The sequence below is a fragment of the Rhipicephalus sanguineus genome, chromosome 5, assembly GCF_013339695.2.
Source record: "Rhipicephalus sanguineus isolate Rsan-2018 chromosome 5, BIME_Rsan_1.4, whole genome shotgun sequence".
Lineage (NCBI taxonomy): Eukaryota > Metazoa > Arthropoda > Arachnida > Ixodida > Ixodidae > Rhipicephalus > Rhipicephalus sanguineus.
In genome coordinates, this window is record NC_051180.1 from 146,526,130 (window position 1) to 146,545,482 (window position 19,353).

At 45.4% G+C, this 19,353-nt stretch overlaps 1 protein-coding gene and 1 non-coding gene across 2 annotated transcripts in view; both read left to right on the plus strand.

Moving 5' to 3' along the window:
• The window catches only part of LOC119394318 (brain-specific serine protease 4-like), a 40,135-nt gene extending 21,200 nt beyond the window's left edge, over positions 1–18,935 (plus strand). Inside the window, exons 6-8 of the mRNA XM_037661608.2 lie at positions 7,627–7,907; positions 13,681–13,838; positions 18,291–18,935. Of these exons, the coding sequence (XP_037517536.1) occupies positions 7,627–7,907; positions 13,681–13,838; positions 18,291–18,446 (595 nt within the window). The 3' untranslated portion in view covers positions 18,447–18,935. The remainder of the gene's footprint in view (positions 1–7,626; positions 7,908–13,680; positions 13,839–18,290) is intronic.
• Positions 12,954–13,026, plus strand: Trnas-gcu (transfer RNA serine (anticodon GCU)). The gene has a single exon. It is a non-coding gene; the product is annotated as a tRNA-Ser (tRNA).
• Positions 18,936–19,353: the final 418 nt, after the last annotated feature.

Consider the following 19,353-nt stretch of genomic DNA (forward strand, 5'->3'; position numbering starts at 1 on the left):
GGATGAGATTGACTGATATGCAAATGAGATTCTAACAACTATCGCAACACTGGCGGCGATTCTAGATGCAATAGAACAAGCATTTACGCAACAGAAGATATGTTGGCGTGCTGTATCTTTGTTCGACCGTTCTATCAGAACGACATATGGTTTGACGTCATGTGGCCCTCGTTAGGGTACTTTTATACCCCTGTCACACTGGACGTTTTAATGTCATTCGAATGGAATGTCATTCGCATCTAATGACATTATGCGGCTGCTACACAGCGATATTTAATGTCATTAGAATCGAATGACTTAAGAAATCGAATGAGTTCGGAAAACACATTCGCTGTCGCAGTCGAACCGAATGTATACTCTCTATCCCAGAGACTAAGTTAAAATGGGGCATTCAGAATTCTCAGTTTGACACGCATTTATGCAAACAAGCTATTAATGTTGCTTTTCTTAAGACATCTGTCATTTTAACGAGCACAGGTGTACGGAAGGCTGTCGCAAAATATTTTTTACTCTCCACCTCAGTGGCGTCTGCAAGCCGGCGCTGTCGGCCATAATGTAAACAAATAGACGCCTGTGTAAATGTGCATCTGCAGCGGTCTTAGCAGCTCCACGAGCGCACTGCACCGAGGCGGAGCCGTTTGCTCTCATACGGATTTGGGAAGACAATTGTGCGCAGTTCCGTTGCAAGCTGTTTTCCCACGTGGACGCATGTGAGAGCACGTTTTGAAAGCGAAAAAATGCGGAACGCTCTGGGTTTTTGTGTGTGCTGTCGCACCGCAGACTGCCATGGGCGCAGCTGTCACTTCGCGTTCTACAAAACGCCGCCCATTCCTTAAGCGGACGCACACTGCCTTGTTTTACAGTGCAGACTCAACAGCCTGTGTCTTCATTCTTCTTGTACCCAACGATCAAATCTCTTCTTCTGGCTTATGCGCATTCCTCGCAACGACACGAAAGAAACTAAACGCTTTACTTGCTGCACCGTCGTTATTCAGCGACACTGCCATGTCAGCCACTTCGCTTGTGTTCGTTCTATCAGCTGTGGCTACTGCCTAAACGTCGTCTTGGCTTGTGGTGACCAGATAGTCTGTGACATAAAATTTGTATGCGTGATTATTGAGCGAAGCGACTTCCCACATGTCTTTTAAAATAAATAACTTCTTTTCTACCGCTCTACATCTACCTTCCTCAATTTTACCGGCCATTTATTTCTGAATTATCTACATCGATATCGCGAGCGAATTACATTCGTTTTTCCCGCGCAGCACCACCACGGATCAAATGGCATTCGTTACACCGAATGATATTAACACTTCCAGTGTGACAGGGGGTATTATATTGCGCCTAATTGGTTACAGAACTAAGATCAGCTAGTTAAGGCAGTAAGTTGGGCTAGTTGGTATCGATAATAATAGGTCATGGTGCTAGCAAAATAGGAGACGGGGTCGAGATGAAGAAACCCGGGACCACGCTATCAACTATGCAAACAATATTATATTCACTTTAGCGCCAAGTGCATTTCGTTACGTTGTAGAAGGCATTCCAAAACAAGCGATCCATTTTTTTTTTTTTTTTTTTTGCGGCGACGTACATGCTGCATGGTGATTTTTCCCGACGTTTAAAGAAAGCCCGCGAAATATGACCACGTGACTGCGCTCGTGTGCACTTGTGTAGCCAGGTGAAGGGTTTAACTCCCCCACCCCTCCGAAAGTTTTTCAGTGTTGCGTGAGTATATATACACGCACACATACAAACGTACGCACGAACATAAAGTACGGTTAACACCCCTCCCCCCTTTCCCGAAAAAAATTTCTGGCTATGCTACTGCTCAAGTGCCACCGTACTACAGCGCTCTCAAATGTGCTTCGAACGAAACAACTGGAGCGTGGACCGAGGTGAAATAGCGGCCGCAGCTCTAGGCATTGGCTTCCCAGTGCATCAGCATTTTTGACGGCCGCACATGACAAAGAAACGCCATGATCCCTGAGAAGCAGCAGGCTGATGGTCCGCGCACCGGTTGTTTCGTTCGAAGCACGTTTGAGAGCGCTGCAGTACGGTAGCGCGTGAGCACAGTCCCGTGATCTTCATTCATACTTCGCGGGCTTTCTTTGAAAGCCGAAAAAAAAATCGCCACGCAGCGTGTACGCCGTCACAAAAATTTGGATCGGTCGTTTTGTAATGCCCTCTACGACGTGATAAAGGCCTCCTGGCTGTAATGTGGATATTAAAGATTTTGCGTAATTGACGTTACTTAATTAACGAATTAAGCGCAATATAAAAATACCATAACGAGCACCACATGATGGTAAACCACATGTCGCTGGTTTCATTCAGTTGCGGTTAACCACTATTTCTTTAATTTTTGAGTTTAGTTCGGTGAAACACTCTGTATACTTACTCGCTGATTGTTTGAAACGGAACCGTCTCGCTATTTTACTTAGATATATTCGTTTTCCTATTTTGGGTCACCGTAAAGTTTATTTATTGTTACAAATCACCAGTTAATCAGGGCTGTAAGTGGCAATAGCCTGAATAGCAGTGGTATCCCGAGACGCTTTGTGTCACTACAATACGTATGAGAGGCTTCTGGGCGGCACGCGCTCTCGGAGAAGAAATGTTGAAAGATTGCGCGTTAGTATGTTGCTAACGAACGCTTTATGCCAGCAGATAAGTATAAAGTGCAATGACTTTTCACATTCATGTCCTCTGTGTACGCACGACGCGTCACAAAAAATATCGCTATCGGCGTTGTTGCTGCTGTGCACCTATCGGGTGATCCGGTATCGCGAAAGCGGTGATACGTTTACGGACAAAGACTGCACAGCGGTACTTGCGCCATCGTGCGAAGGCTTCTTCTTGACGCCCTTGTAAGCAGATGGCGACCCGCTAGCTGGTCGGCAAGTATCGACACCGATCAGTTACAAAACGTGACAAGCAAAAGCAGCGCATAAAGAGCTATCATGTTAAGCAGCCAAAGCAATCCCAATACGTTGTTTAGGAATGAAACTGAGATACTTTTTTTTAGCAAGAAACACCGTACTTTCGCGATACTAACGGATATCGTGTTAAAATTAAACGAAGTTCGCATTAAAGAATATTTCAAGGAAACATTTTTGTACTGAGGCGTTTGCTACTTCATTGTATAGATTTACAATAACAAATTTGCAAGTGTATCGATGCATCTTAAGATACAATTGGGAATGTATCGTATCGGGTACAATAATTCCGCTAGTATCTTGTATCTGTATCACGAATACATCTTGCCCGAGTATCTTGTATCTTATCGCGATACCATTTCAAAGTATCTTTGCCCAGCCCTGAACTGTTTAACATAAAATGCATTCACAAGAACACCATATATCCTGTAAACGACACTACAGTCTCCAGTTACGTAAAAGCACTGAAATTGACAAAGTCCAGGTATAGGGACACAGAATGAGTTCGCGCATGCAGCGACGTTCTTCGGCCTAATAAGCCTTTATTTTTATTCCCAGCCAACGTCCCTTGGAAATAATGCATTTTCATGCATTTTATACGATCACATTCTTGCGCCCAAAATAGGATAATACGACCACGAAGCTACTACAGTGTTGCTCAGTAAAATTGAGTTCCTGACGGAGTATGAATATTTTGCTCCTGTTTTTAAGCTCTTTGGTTAATACGACTTTCGCATAATACGTTTTGTTTTCTTGTTCCCGCGAAAAATGCATCAACGAGGTTTCACTGTATTGAACTTCACGCCTCGACATTTGAGCCTAGCTAGCCGAATCGCATTCAAGTCTATATAGTTAGAGACCGCAATGTACTTGACCATTTAGGTGGCATTAGCCGTCACCATGTATGGTCTGAAGACATTTTTCTGTAAAATAGTTTGTAGAGATTGGTGTCCGCTCATAGTGACAATCCCATCAAAATCAATAATATACAAATTAGTATGCAAAACACCCATGTACATAGGGCAAATAGGGAGCCCGCTGACCGCTTCCACCGACAGGGGTCCGCCGGCCTGCTCTTTTACGAGAACGGAATAGAAATAGAGCAGAATTCATGGTTTACAGCGCAAAAGGACGCGGACGAAGAGGAGACCAGACGACACCAGCGCTGAGGCGCGAGGCGTGAGCGCTCGCGTCGTCTAGTCGCCTCTTTTGCCCGTGTCTTTTTACGCTGTAAAACATGACGACGTCATCCAACTTGCCCAATTTTCTACCCTTATTCAGTATAAAGTAGAAGTTAGATGCGGTAGAGTTAAAAGAAATAACCAGACAATGCGCAAGACAGATAAGTCTAATACCACATAATAGTGCGCGCCAGTAGAAACGGGACATACGCGGGAACAAGAAAAACAGCATGACAAAAGAAATACAAGTCATTCCAGTGCGAAATGAGAACACTTAGGTAACGTGTGCGCCCGTGGTGTCTGGTACTGTTCCTTAATAAGTTTTTTTTTCATTACAATAGCTTATTAGCCAACTAGCTCTGGCTCAAGTTATTCTATGTACAGGAATGTACTCTTCAGGGGAATGAACTTAAATTCTCATGTAAAAGCTGATATTCAAAGAAGGCTCTTAGCGAGAAATCTCCTGTAACGCTCATCGGAGGATGCATTTGCTGCTTTCGCGCAGGACACTGCCGTAGCGCAGTGAAGACAACGCAAAGGGGCGAGTCATGTACTAGCGCATCATAAACTTGAGGAAAACGTGGAACAAGAGAAACATTTCCACGGATGAAATACAGAAGAGTGCGATGACTTCTAAAGAAGTTTGAACAAACGCGTAATCAACCTTTCTTGACTGTTATTACTCGTAAGGTCTATCGGCCCTTGATCATCGACACTAGCATCGCGAAAAGCCTAGCGCACATTGAAACATTTCATTGAAGCCACACGAATGCGTACTAGGTGCCAGGTTCGGTACATTTATGTAATAGCAAGGTACTTATGTCAATTACATATCTTTGCGTGCTTGTGGTGTAGCATGTGTATCAACTCATCTTTGGGCGCCTCGCATGGGAAAGTCTAGCTTTTGGTTGTTGTCTTGGTGCGCGTATTATGTCGTGTCATCCGTGTATCTTGTTGTGTACACCTAGCCATCTTAGATCGGGCAACGTGGCTTCGTATCTGCATTCCGCACTAAAGTATAGTGGTAAATTGCGGTAGTCCAAAAAATACACAAGAAAGAATGCAGACAAGGTATACTCATAACTGTTTAGCAGCGGGGAAGGGTTCTAGATATGGTCAGGGACCTATTTTTTGTCAGTATATAAAGGGTTTGAGAGCGCATATTCGGTGGCCCACGTTACCACGTGTGGATGTGACGCTCGATTATCGGCGGCAATTCTAGCGAGAGCGGAAAAGCTTCTTCCGCACGTGTACTGGAAGCCTTTTTCGTCAAAAAGACCAGAGTGAAGAGCTAATCGCATTACTTTATTGTGGTTTGACTTTTACAGGTGTCCTTAAAGCACACGTATCCTATTCTTTTCATTCTGTGGTGCGTGAGTGACCGGATGATATTAACGTAGAACCCTTCCCTGCTATTAAACAGTCAGCAGCGCTCGTCTTTGTCTCCTTTCCGTCATTACGTTTTTGAGCTAATTTATTTACTCTACCCCAATTCAAGAACTATAGCTCTACAATCAATTCTTATAGTTCAATAGGCTTAAGCGCACGTGTACACACTACCGTACTATCCCAAGTTATCACACACTCGCCGCCACCTTCAATTCGTAGAAAAAATTGGATGGGTAAACTCTCGAGGACGCCCCCCCCCTCCCCCCTCCCTCAAAAAAAAGGAAGAAGAGCTAGTGAAACGCATCCATCGTGGCATGGAACAAGATGAGGCAAGTGCACTCTTTTCCTTGACTACGATACCATTCAATGACCTCCAATTTCTTCTTGACTATGTAGCTGTTCCTTCTCGGGCATCGAAATGCGGCCACCGGCAGCGATATAGTGGGAATACGGACCCCAATACTGCAGCTTAGACTCTTTCGAATAAAAGCCTCACCTGTTGCACATAACTCCAGCTACATAGGTGCGTGAAGCTTCTTTGCCTCCTCTTTGGTCATTCTTCTTGTTATTGCTATTATCACTTTCTGCGATCGCGACGTTAGGGAGGGTTTTCGACACAAATTTCGAGGCCCGCGGCTTACTCTCGGTGTGTGGGCGATAATTCGCTCGCTTTGCAATCTATTTTTTGCATAAATGGGGTTGAGCGGTGACTCGAGACACTGCTCTTAATCAGGTCCCGCTTAACGTGCGAGATATAGCCAGGAAACCGGACATTTTTCGTCTGGTTTCCTGGATATAGCCAGCATTTACCCAGGACATGATTAAGAGTGTACGGTAGGTAGAACATCTGGTGTAAAGTATCCTCGTCCTTTTTTTTACATTCTAGTGAGACAAGGTTTGCAAGCTCACTTCATTTGTACTTTTAACTACAATCGAAATTTTAAAGCATGTTACGTTTTTATTATTGTTTGCAAAGCAGCACTACCTAAAAACTAAGAGCACGGGGCACTCTTCGTTAGAGTATTTTCTTGTCTCATGTTTAACTCTTTTCCAGAGTAAATAGCCTCTTTTTGAAGCAGAGTAAAGTAATGCGCCCCCGAAATGGTTTTAGTATTCTACCTCAACAAAGTAACGCAACTCTTGCCGAAACAGAGTAGCAGGACCCCTCCGAAGGGAGTAGTAGTACACCTCAAGAAAAAGTAGAACGTGGGCCAAAATTAGTCTTTCAAAATTGCTTTTGACAATCTTCGTGATGCGCAGATCGTAATGGTGGCTAAATAACGAGCGGTATGCTGCGACAAAAAAAAATAACAAAGAATGGAGCGAGCTAGATTCGAACCCACGACATCTTCACGCTCCTTAGGTTGCAAGTCCGACACGCTACCGGAACACCACACTGGATTGTTTTCATGGTATTTACTAAAATGCGTAATTAAAATTATCACAAACGTTATGACTTTGTGTTGCATTCACTCAGCGACAATAATCGTACTAAAAGACAAGCATTCAAAGACTAACATACATGCACTGTACAAGTCCAGAAAAACAGGAAAAGTCCTTCAAATTCTGTCGCACATGGAGGCTGGCAAGAATGAGCACCTATCTGAGCACCACTGTAAGGTACCAGTCCTGTCTGATAAGTTCTGCATAATTATTCTTGAGATGAACAGTCATACGAATGAAATACGTATTTGAAGCAATGGTTACTTCTGCATTATGACCTTGCGTACGCGTTTTCCACAAACTGCATTCCCATAAGGAAAAATATATCGAAGGCCACTTCATCAAGAGAGGTCGGGAGAAGGTAACCTATATTATGTGAATTAATGGTAAAATCTGTTTTTTAGAGTTCGGTGAAGTATATCGCAGAACGGAACGGAATTGTCATTATCGTAAGAAATAATGCCAACATGTAAACTTAACAATGAGATCATTTAGCAGATATTGCATAAATGTAAATGGTCCATTAAGCTTGTGTCCACTAAGAATCTCGAGCACTTTTTGCACGAGAATTCTTTTCAGGCAATGTCCTTCGGTTTTATGCGTTCATGCTTTTGTGTGTCGCTCGAAAAGCACGATAATGAAATGAACACTTGCGCCCTTGTCATCGGTCATCGCAGGTACCAGTACAACCCGTCGAGCATTCGCGTAACGCTTGGTGACTACGTTCTCAACTCTGACGTCGAGAGCCTCCCGAGTGAGACGTTCGGCGTTCGCCAGATCCGGGTGCATCCGGACTTCAGGTTCACGCCACAGGCTGACCGCTACGACGTGGCTGTGCTCGTACTGGACAGGCCGGTCACCTACAGGGCCAACGTGATGCCCATATGCCTACCGCCAAAGGACGCCCAATTCGTGGCCCGAGTCGCCGAGGCCGCCGGTTGGGGAGCACTCGAGCCTGGCACGTACATCTCTGCGTTGTATGCTTGTCATATTGTGTTCACTTGCAGTTTGTGGTGTCGCTGTGCATCTTAATAACCTTAAGAATCGGGCGGGAATGCTACAGAAGCTGTAAGCATGGCTAGTCGAAAGAACTTTACTAGGCATCAGCGGAAACTCTATTCGATCCACGAAGGCCTCGCTCTTGTACAAACAAGGCACAAGTTCAGGATAAGATGGGGACTTGAAGAGGTTAAAAATCATTGAATAGGGAGTGTCGCTGGAGCCGACGTTTCGGCAAGTGGTCCTGCCTTCTTCAAGGCAGCAAATGCTTACCTTAGCGTGTGTGTGTGTATGCTTCGTACACTCTCCCCCAACCACAAAAGTGGAGGAGAGGGCGAGTGCGAAAAGGGGAGGGGTAAGGCAAGAACACTCGTCGAAACGTTGACTGCAGCGATACCTCCCTGATCAAGGATTTTTCATCTCGCTGTTTAATGCCCTACAGTCAAGTCTCATAGGTTGTGATTTTTCTCAATTTGACCACTCTCCTGACCGATATTAAAGTTTGGTACGTGCGCTGGAGGGTCAAGTGCGTCGTCGGCAGCGCCTACATTTGCCTTCTTTCTTTTCCGCCGTTGTGCGTCTCTTCAGTTGTTAGTCGGAGTTTGTGGTGTCCTGACTTCTTTCTTGTGTCCGTGTTTGCACGCCCTGTCTTTTTACAGTGAATACGTACCAACTAGCTCAGCTCTCTGTTATTCTGAGGTACATTTGTAGTCACACGGTGAGTGCTCCCTCACCTTGCTCATTTACAGAGCGAGTTGCAGAGGATGAACGAAATACAACTTAGATTGCTACTCGCTTGTGCTAGTTGGTAACAATTCATGGTAAGGTTATTGGCGCACCACTTAGAGAACGTGGATAAGAAATGAACAGACAAAAGCACAGACTTTAAACTGGGTTTGTATCTGGGTTAAGTCTAGTTGAAAGTTTGTGCATCTTCATTCCTTGTCCTCTTTCTGTAGGTGATGGGCAAATAACTTCACGAGGAACGAAAGCTTTGCTTCTCATAAAATTCAAGATGGTCGTTAGATCTGCATACTTCTCGCGGCAGTGAAGATACTCACGTACCTTTGTTTCATTGTTTGATTGCGTGAAAGACCGGCCAAGAGACCGGCTTATCTGTAGTAGCAGCTCAGATGTGCGTATGACCTGATTGGTTATATGTCTGCTATACTGTGTGCTACCTATGCGGCAAGACACCAGCAGTCGTGGTGAGCAACTTAGCGAGTGGTAGTAAGAATCTGCTTTTTTTTAAGTCGTGTTTAAGTAATAATGCTTCTACGCTTTAACTAGCGGAAGGTTTTCCTTTGAACATACTAGTTTGATTATTTAGAAATCGCCAGACACGACAGATATCATCCACGTGTGAGGCTAACTGAAAGTGAAGTAAGGAAGTAAATTTAGTGTAATTTGTGATAATTTTTCTGACACATAAAGTGCCTCTTTCACCATACTTGCGCTGAAATGAAAACATAAATAAATAAAAAACGTGATCGTATAGCATACCGACACCCTTCTTGATCTCCTCGCACATCATTACGATTTCTTCGGCACAAGTTCGTGGGATCAGTCAGAATCCATACAAGCTTACGGTGACGATCCGCCACAATAGAAATATATAGCGACAGCTCTAGGACCTGCACGGGGATCACCTTTTTTTGCTTAGGACGAAGCCACGCATTCTAACCTTACGTAAAATACCAGAAAACAATGCTTCAATTCAAATACAACAGACCTTACAGCACACAAATAAGACGCACCCACACACCGAGCAATGTGCCTTTAAGGCAAGTCGGCATCGCAAAACAAAAAAAAAAATTCGGCAGATCCCACGCACTGTGGGAATCGATGTAATGCGAAGCAGCCAGCAAAAAGCTGCATACATCGCCTTGTTTGTCTTTGAGTCAAATGAAATCATTCATGCCATGGCATCTAGTCCACCATATATCGCATGTTTGCTATGCACGCATGCATGCACAATCTAGTATACACCATGCCAATGAAACGCATATTCTGGTATATACAATGCATAACCTGTCGCTTATGTTCATCACGCACTCGTGTCGTGCCATACAAATTTTGGTATATATCCAGTTAACAAAACGGCCGGAAGCACACCATGACAGTGGCATGTAAATCATACCGTACATGACATGCATAACATGATTCGCATATGTTAAGACCTCTCATTTATGTTCGTCATACAGTCACATCGCGCAATATCAATTTTGGTGCATATCAAACGAGAGAAATGGCCGCGAGTGCGCCACGAGTATAGCATGTAAATCATGCCATACATGACATGCATGTCATGATTTTCATGTTAACATCTTTCATTTACGTTCGTCATACAGTCGCTTCGCGTAATACCAATTTTGGTGTATGTCAAGCTAGCGCAACGGCCGCGAATGCATCATGAGCGCGGCATGTAAATCATGACATACATGACATCATGTCACGGTTTTCATGTTACCGCCTGTTATTCATGTTCGTCATACAGTCGCGTCGCGCAATACCAATTTCGGTATATATCAAGCTAGGAAAACGGCCGCGAATGTATCATGAGTGTGGCTTGCAAATCATGTCGTACATGACTTGCATGTCATGTTTCCATGTTACCACCTCTCATTTACGTTCGTCATGCAGTCGCGTCGCGCAATACCAATTTTGGTGTATATCATGCAAGCGAAACGGCCACGAATGCGCCATGACCAGGACATGTAAATCATGTCGTACATGTCATGCATGTCATGATTTTCATATTACCACGTCTCATTTACGTTCGTCACACAGTCGCTGCGCGCAATACCAATTTTGGTGTACATCAAGCTAGCGAAGCGGCCGCGAATGCATCATGAGCGTGGCATGTAAATCATGACATACATGACATGCATGTCATGGTTTTCATCTTACCAACTGTCATTCATGTTGTTCATACAGCCACTTCGCGCAATAGCAATTTTGGTGTATATCAATCTACTGAAACGGCCGCTAGCGCACCATGAGCATGGCATGTAAATCAGGTTGTACATGACTTGCACGTCATGATTTTCATGTTAACACCTCTCACTTACGTTCGTCATACGGTCGTGTCGCGCAATACCAATTTTGGTATATATCATGCAAGCGAAACGGCCGCAAATGCACCATGAGCGTGGCATGTAAATCATGACATACATGTCATGAATGTCATGGTTTTCATGCTACGACCTGTTATTCATGTTCGTCATACAGTCACATAGCACAATACCAATTTTGGTGTATATCAATCTAGCGAAACGACCGCGAGTGCGCCATGAGCGTGGCATGTAAATCATGTCATACATGACATGCCTGTCATGATTTTTATGTTACCACGTGTCAGTTATGTTCGTCATACAGAAATGTCTCGTCATACCAGTTTTCGTATATATCCCTTCATTTTAACGGCCGGGAGCGCCCAGAGACCATGTCATGTAAATCGTGCTGTACATGACATGCGCGTCATGATTTGCATGTTAGGACCAGTCATTATGTTCGTCATGAATTCTTGTCACGCCGTACCAATTTTGGTGTATATGAAATTAACGGAACGGCCGCAAGAGCCTAAGGTCGTGGAATGTAAATCATGCTGTTCATGACATGCGTGTCATGATTTTCATGATATGACCTGTCATTTATGTTCGTAATAAGGCCATGTTATGACACACCAATTTCGGTATACATCCGATTAACGAAACGGCCAGGAGAGCACAAAGTCGTAGGCGGATAGATGGATAGATAGATGGATAGATAGATGGATAGATAGATAGATAGATAGATAGATAGATAGATAGATAGATAGATAGATAGATAGATAGATAGATAGATAGATAGATAGATAGATAGATAGATAGATAGATAGATAGATAGATAGATAGATAGATAGATAGATAGATAGATAGATAGATAGATAGATAGATAGATAGATAGATAGATACGCTCAAAGTCGCAGAAGTTCGCTAAGAAATGCTTCGCATTTAAAAATGGTGGCGAGTCATTTCGCTTAATTGTTAATTCCTTTATAGACTTGCGAGCCGAGTTACCAGTCATGCAGCAAAAGGAGGCGGTCTCTCTCGCAAAGCCGCAATATTTTTGCTAGTGGTTCTTCTTCGACGTCCGTAGAAAGTTCTGAAAACGCTATTGGGTTCATTAAAAACGTTCGTATTGTGGTGGTTGCATTCAACTTGCTGACGTTTTCCTTGTGAAGGCATCTTCGCGAAACATTGCGCTTCTCCTTAGGCGTCCTATTCCAGCCTTAACAAGTGAAGGGTACGGATGTGTACGCAGTTTATCCTCCTCATTGTCTGAAATTGAGGCTCGACATGTAGTTTTCTTATGCTGTGCAATGCATACTACTTGCATTGAGTCGCATGTTAAGAAACGTGCATCTGCGTTGTATGCCGATAAGTGGAGTTATTCTTCTGCACATTTGTTAGGGATTTTAAGAGCAACTGTGATGTAGAACTGTGATGTCATGGCCGCATCGACGATGGAAGCCCGTGGAATGAAATTTAAGCACAGGTGTAACAGATCACTGGCGGCTAACATCACACAGTATTCATTGACTACAATCATGCAGTATAGGACGATGACCCTCGTAAATCCCCCATGTTTGACGCCAGCCTTCTGCATAAAGTGTGTGTAAGAAGGCGGGCCGTAAGCATTCATGAAAATGGAGGTTGCGAGCGAGTGATGATCTCGTTCGAAATATTACACCTACAATACTTCAGTTTCACATTACCCTGCAGAGTGACACGCGGAGAGATTATTCCACTGAAAATTTCTGGAGAAATCCGTTATTCTACATACAGTTCTTAAAGACAGGGTTTACTGAGGGCATTACATTGTACATAAAAAAGACTAGCTGCTAATTTTCATTGTACAACCGCTAACCGTAAAACCGTGGTGTCATTTGTAAAAAGATATGCTTGCTTGCAATGAAGCTGGCGAAGCTTTTTGACGGAGTTAAGATATGCGTTTGCTCCCCGCCGCGGTGGTCTAGTGGTTATGGCGCTCGGCTGCTGACCCGAAGGTCGCGGGATCGAATCCCGGCTGCGGCGGCTGCATTTTCGATGGAGGCGAAAATGTTTGAGGCCCGTGTACTTAGATTTAGGTGCACGTTAAAGAACCCCAGGTGGTCGAAATTTCCGGAGCCCTCCACTACGGCGTCTCTCATAATCATATCGTGGTTTTGGGACGTTAAACCCCAGATATTATTATTATATTAAGATATGCGTTTGCTCACGCATGGTGAAGCCCACTCTCATACATATAAGACATAAACAACGCGAAGTCGGACACCGTAGGCGCTACAACTTTGGTATGCGCACGCAATCTAAGAAGAAAATGCTCTACGAATACACACGGTTCGACACTCACCTCTTTGAGCTATCGCTCGTTACCGTTCGTGAAATGACTCGAAAACTCATTGCTAGGAACGCCCATATGTGCGGAAGGAAAGCAAATACTGTAAAAGAAAAGCCAAATGCCGAGTTTTCGATCCAAATGGGAGTCAATATGCAGTCGTGGTAATCATACCACGCACCTGTAATCGAAGTCATTGCCCTTCATACCGCTCCACTCTGTAGTATGTCTCCCCTGGACGTTAGCCACGCTCCATCTCCTGCATGAAAACGTCAACTGCTTCAGTGCAATTCGCATTGTTGTCCACGTAGCCAGAGAGGCATGCCAGTGATTACCCTTCACTCTTTCAGGCTCCAAGGTGCGACCGCGCGTTCTGCAGTACGTCCACGTTCCAGTGCTGCCCAACGAGGTCTGCGAGAACTGGCACCGGCGGCAGGGCATCAACATTCGCATCCACGACGAAATGCTCTGCGCGGGCTACGAGCGCGGGGGCAAGGACTCTTGTCAGGCAAGGCACCCCTTTTCGTTGTTCTCACCAGGGCGCTACTTTATTTCGCGCGTCACCCTTCGGTCGCGAACTACGTCGTCGCGCTCGGTCGGTCACCAGAAACGAGCGCCGTTCGCTATCGTTCGCAGACATCGACAGCGGCGTCGAAAGCACCGCGGGAGCTATCCTCAAACCCGTCGTTGTGTGCTACCGCGTCTGCGCCCGTATCTATAATATAGTCGTTATCGCTTACGGGGTCGCAGCGCGGGCGTGTAGGAGAGACGCCTCCGGCGTTATAAGAGAGAGAGGGGGAAAGGGACCTAGGCCCTACGGCGGGCTTTCTCATTACACGGCATTCAACGTGCCTGGCGAGAGAACGAAATTGACCGCCTGTGCCGTGAAACGGCGCGGCGAAAATAACGGTGGTGCGTGGAGCTGGAAAAAGAAAGGCACAATGTGCGACCCGGTTATATAAGCTCGGCGTTTTTTTTCGTCGCTCAACAAAGACGTGGTTCTTGCAGCAGGCAGAGTGGCGGGCGCTTGGAAGGGCCGTCGCCTTCGACGGCACACTGTTTCCCTCTTATTGCGCAAGGTATATATATCTATATATATACACACGACGTTCCCATTGGGCCGTGTGATAGGACACAACTTTCCTCCTTATCCCTGCATTCCTTTTTCGTTTTTCGTGTGTGAGCGACAGCTGGCATTGACGTTGCGCGCAGGTATTTGGGTGGTCATCAGTACTTCGTACGCAACCACATCCCTCCGCACTGCGAGCCCCCGTCTGGATTTTCATATATATTCGTTCGCAACTGTATGGCAGCTGTTGCCCATTGCCTTTTCCTATTGCGACCTGGTTTCGGTCAAAAGAGTTAGAGCGTAGTAGGCTGTGGTACTTGTGGGCCCGTATAGGCGGCAGCCAGCCTGGGACGGTATTTTGTGAGGATTCCATAGCGCGCCCTGAAACGATGGAGCTCAAGAGCCGGCGGACCGTAGCCAATCGGTCACCGCCGGCTGCCGAAGCCTGTACAATCAGCGCAGGTATTATATGGACTGCATTCTAAACCCGAAGTAACGACTAATGTGTACCCCCGTTAGTGATAGTTCACGTTAGATTGTTCAATAAAACACTGTGCTCATAACACACGAATGTAGTTTCTCAAGTAGTCCTGGGAAAGAAGAATCAGTCCACATATAGTTCATAAGATCTAGGCATTGAATAAAATTAGATTATCTAACTTTTATGCTCTTCCCCATGAAGGGTAGCGGTAGCCTACCGCCTTAACCCTGGTTAACCTCCCTCCTTTTCTTTTATACATCTCCTCGTCTTCTGCAAGAAAATCCGAAGAGCTGTCAAGGCGCATAGCTGCTCAGCGGGTCAAGTATTTCGATAACAAGAAAATTTGCATGTCCAGCATGTCCAAGTGAAACCCCACCTTCCAATGTGGGGTGTCGTTCATCTGGGGAGCTACATCAAGTGGGTAGCATGTGGGGCGCCTTGGCCCTGGAGTACCTCCTCAAAGGATTGCGGTCTGTAGCAAGTCCAGAACACTGCAACTAATAATGAAGATAACTTTGAGCGCTGGTATGTTATCGGCAAGTTTGGTCTTGTTTAGCCATGTGTAGGAATATGTGCGCAGTCTCTTTGCAGATTCGAAAGAGCAGCAGGAACGGTGCTGAATTACTCTGTGCCACTGTGAAAAAGAATTGGCGATATAGTGAGCACAGACAGCAAACGACTGGTCCTGGCTTGATGTAGATGTTAAGGATTCCTAGGGTCCTTTCTCGTTGGACTATAACGTCTGACGCATCCCGAGAAAATTAGGCTGCCTCATGCCTACGTGTGAGGGGAGTCATTGAAACTGTGTAGTTAGTCCATAGCTGCTCAGCGCATTCGGGATGCGTAACTTAACCGATTTCCAACGGCTCAAGGCGCCTTACCTTTGCTGTAGCAAGTGCAGAGCAGCTTATAGCGCAAAAAAAAAGGACAGGGACGCAGAGGGAGGGAACAACACCAGCGCTAACTATCAACTGAAGGCTTTGTGTCCCTGTCCCTGTCCTGTGTCCTGTCCCTTTTTGCGCTGTCCCCTTTTTGCGCTGTCCCTTTTTGCGCTGTGTCCCTGTCCTTTTTTTGCGCTATAAGCTACTCAAGATGAATTTCTACCAACTAGCTCGACTTTCGGTCTTACTTAAGTGCAGAGCAGGTTTGCCGTCTTACAGAACTAACTCGTACTCCTGCTGGTATAAGATCTCAGTGGAGCAGGTCCTCGCAAATTATCGACCATATGACGGAAACAGTCATCCCGGTAGGCGATTTTCTTATTGTTGCTGGTAAAATTTGCAGTGACGTGCAATAGAGATGTTTAAATAGTTCACATGGTCTCCAACAGATGACGCACTTAATGTGTGCCAACTAAAGCTTCACAGATCTGCTGGAAGAATGTTCTTTCAGTGCAACTATAACAAAGAGCTCAACATTTTGTTTGCCTTCTTTGTCCGTCCCATTGGATAACGACGACGACGCCTGTCGTCATCGATTACGCGCAATGACGAAATTCTGTTGTCGTCAGGGCTCCTCACTCTTTCGTTGCTTCGTCAATGCCAGAGCGTGAATAAAGATAACGTAAGCATAAACGGTTCCAATTCAATATCAAACCATGCCTCTGAGACGATGTGCCTTTAAGAACTGAATGTGTTAACTAATCAAAGTGGACGATTTGGCCTGTTGGTAATTTCATTATCTATACATATACTACGCAGAAGAAAACAAGGACGGCAAGCAGACGGGGACAAGCGCAGACTATCCTGCGCTTGTCCCCGGCTGCGCTTGTCGCCGTCTGCGTGTTGTCCTTGTTTTCTTCTAGCGCAGACTATTCTGCGCTTGTCACCGTTTGCTTGTCGTCCTTGTTTTCTTGTGCTCAGTATAGTCCTAGATCATGAATGTACTAACCACTAAACGTTGTCTATTTTTCTTGGTGACATGGAAAACAAATACTATGTGAATGACTCATTTTAGAAATTCGACGTAACCCTGCATGCATGCATTCATAATTCAGCAAAGAATTTGATGGGATGCGTCCAATAAATACATGCGGCCTCGTGGTACCTCCAGCACCGCCAACGTACTGCAACAAAAATAATAAACCAAATGCTTCGCCGCAGTTCAACGTCTCTGTCGCCGATCCTACTGCATTGAAAGCTATGCAAGCGGAGAACCATAAAACTATCGTACGACGGTTAGCAACACGCACATGATCGGTGCAGCACATAGACTCTAAAATCAGTGTGGTGATGTTGGCGCACAATTAAACGAGGACAAAACAAAAGAACACGGAAAGAGTTTTTCTTTCTGTCCTCGTTTCTTGTGCACAAATAGTTCTACACTGAAGTCAAGCCAACCAACCCGCCTTTCCGTTTTATTCTGAAATCAGCGTTTTCTTTGCGTTACTTTCGGAGGCTATGAACGCAGCAACACTACTCGAAAAGGCAAGTATTGAGTGCATCGCATAAAAATTCTTCACAGGACAGCAGTGTTTGAGTGAAAAACCTCGTTGATACGCTCGTGAAAACGTCAGCGTCTCAAAAGAGGTACACAATAGATTAACAAGCATCAAGCTCTAAACATAGCGCGTACGTTGTATCCGCGCACGAAAGTAGTCAAGATAGGTAGTCAAGATGGCGAAGATCCATATTCAACAATGCGCCAGTGGTGACGCAGTTGACGCAGGACGTCTAAACCATGCATGGTTACACCTTCTAACATGATTCTTCCAAAGGCAACGCAACACTGGCTTGCTCATGCGCTTATTGAGACACAGTTCTCAGCGGCCGACTTATACCGTATGTCTGCACTGAAGAATGGTTGGAAAGCTATTAAATTATTCCGCATGGTCCGTTTGGGTCGTCTTGACTGGGAAAAACAAAACCGAACAGGTTCACAAATCGGGTCAATGGAAAGTGCTGCTGTCCCACTGCGCGAGTTCACAGCCTAGGGAGTCGCTGATGTCCGCCATCTTTATTAAGGCGAAAGCCTTATATGCCTCGTCAAACGCGAGAATTGACTGTCGCCATCGACCGTCGTCGCGCTGCGTCGGCGTCAACACGAATGATGCAACGAGTCACGTGATGACGTCACAGATTGCCAGTATTTGTGACCTCATCGTTACATCACTATAACGTCACATAACGTGACGTCGCATTATAACGTAATCATTTGACATCGTCGCTTGGTCAAAGGTGGGCCAATCACGGAGGCAATGCAAAACCAGGTGAGATGCAGAAAGCTTGCAAAGCCACCGATCCCGGAGGCAGTGCAAAACCACGTTAGGTGCAGAAAGCTTTCGGAGGGGGACGAGGGAAGATCAATACATCTACAAAGTAAACATAGATGGCTTTCGCCTTGGCTTCGTCTTAGGTAAATTCATAAGGGACCCTGTGAGTTTTTTTTGTTTATTGGACCGCCATTTGCAGGGCGACTCCGGCGGTCCGTTGATGATGAACGACTACGGCGTCTACTACCTGATCGGCATCGTGTCGGCGGGCTACTCGTGCGCCAAGAACTACCAGCCCGGCATTTACCACAGGGTCAGCAGTTCGTCCGATTGGATATCCTCCAACATCTACTAGACACCTACAGTCAAGCGTTTCGGACGCCACGCGCTTCTCGAAGCGGCGCGTGCGTAGTCATCAAACGAAGAAAACAAGATGGCTGCTGCGCGGTGCGTGCAGCCTCAACAGCGATGATAAACCAGTGCATTACGGGACCAATCTGCGTCGCGTCTCGGACGTGAAGACAGTTTCGAAGGAGTAGCAAGTGGCGGGTGATGCGAGTGGTTTAGTCCTTTTTTTTTTCCTTGCGCGAAAACATTTTGGTGCGTGGCGCTGGTGAGCCGATAGGAAGCTTCCCTACATCGCCGGGTGCGTGATCTTCGAGACCTTCCTTGTGAGCGCTCTGAGCGTTCCAGGAAAGTTGCGTTGTTGTTTCGTTTTAACTGTTTTATAAGTGTTTTTTTTTTGTCTCGTTCTAATGTTGTTCGCAATTTTAGGCTTTAAGAACGGTGGACTTATTGAGAGCAGAACCTTTTTTTTTCCTTTTCTAGGTCACTTGCTTTGTTTGGTTTTACTAAAACAAACGTGAGCTGCTACTCCTACTTTCCTTGTCTCAAGGATGTAAAGGTCACACATTTCAGGATTCCATCCACTCTTTTTTTAGCCCTGAAACCAAAAAATGCCGCGCTGAGAGATCCGGCCGCTGTTTCTATCCCTAGGCAAACAACGTCCTCTCCTTGCTTTCGCGACCCGGTAATGTTTTTCCTAAAATTGATTTTACAGAAACATGGCATGCTTTCCATGCCTTCGTGAAATAAAACGTGTTTAAGTATGTGTGCAGCTTTCTGGAATCTTCAGCACAGCTAATCGCCAGGTTTGAAAGGTAATCATCATCATCATCAGCCTGTCTACGCCCACTGCAGGGCAAAGGCCTCTCCCATGTTCCGCCAATCAACCCGGTCCTGTGCTTTCTGCTGCCACGTAA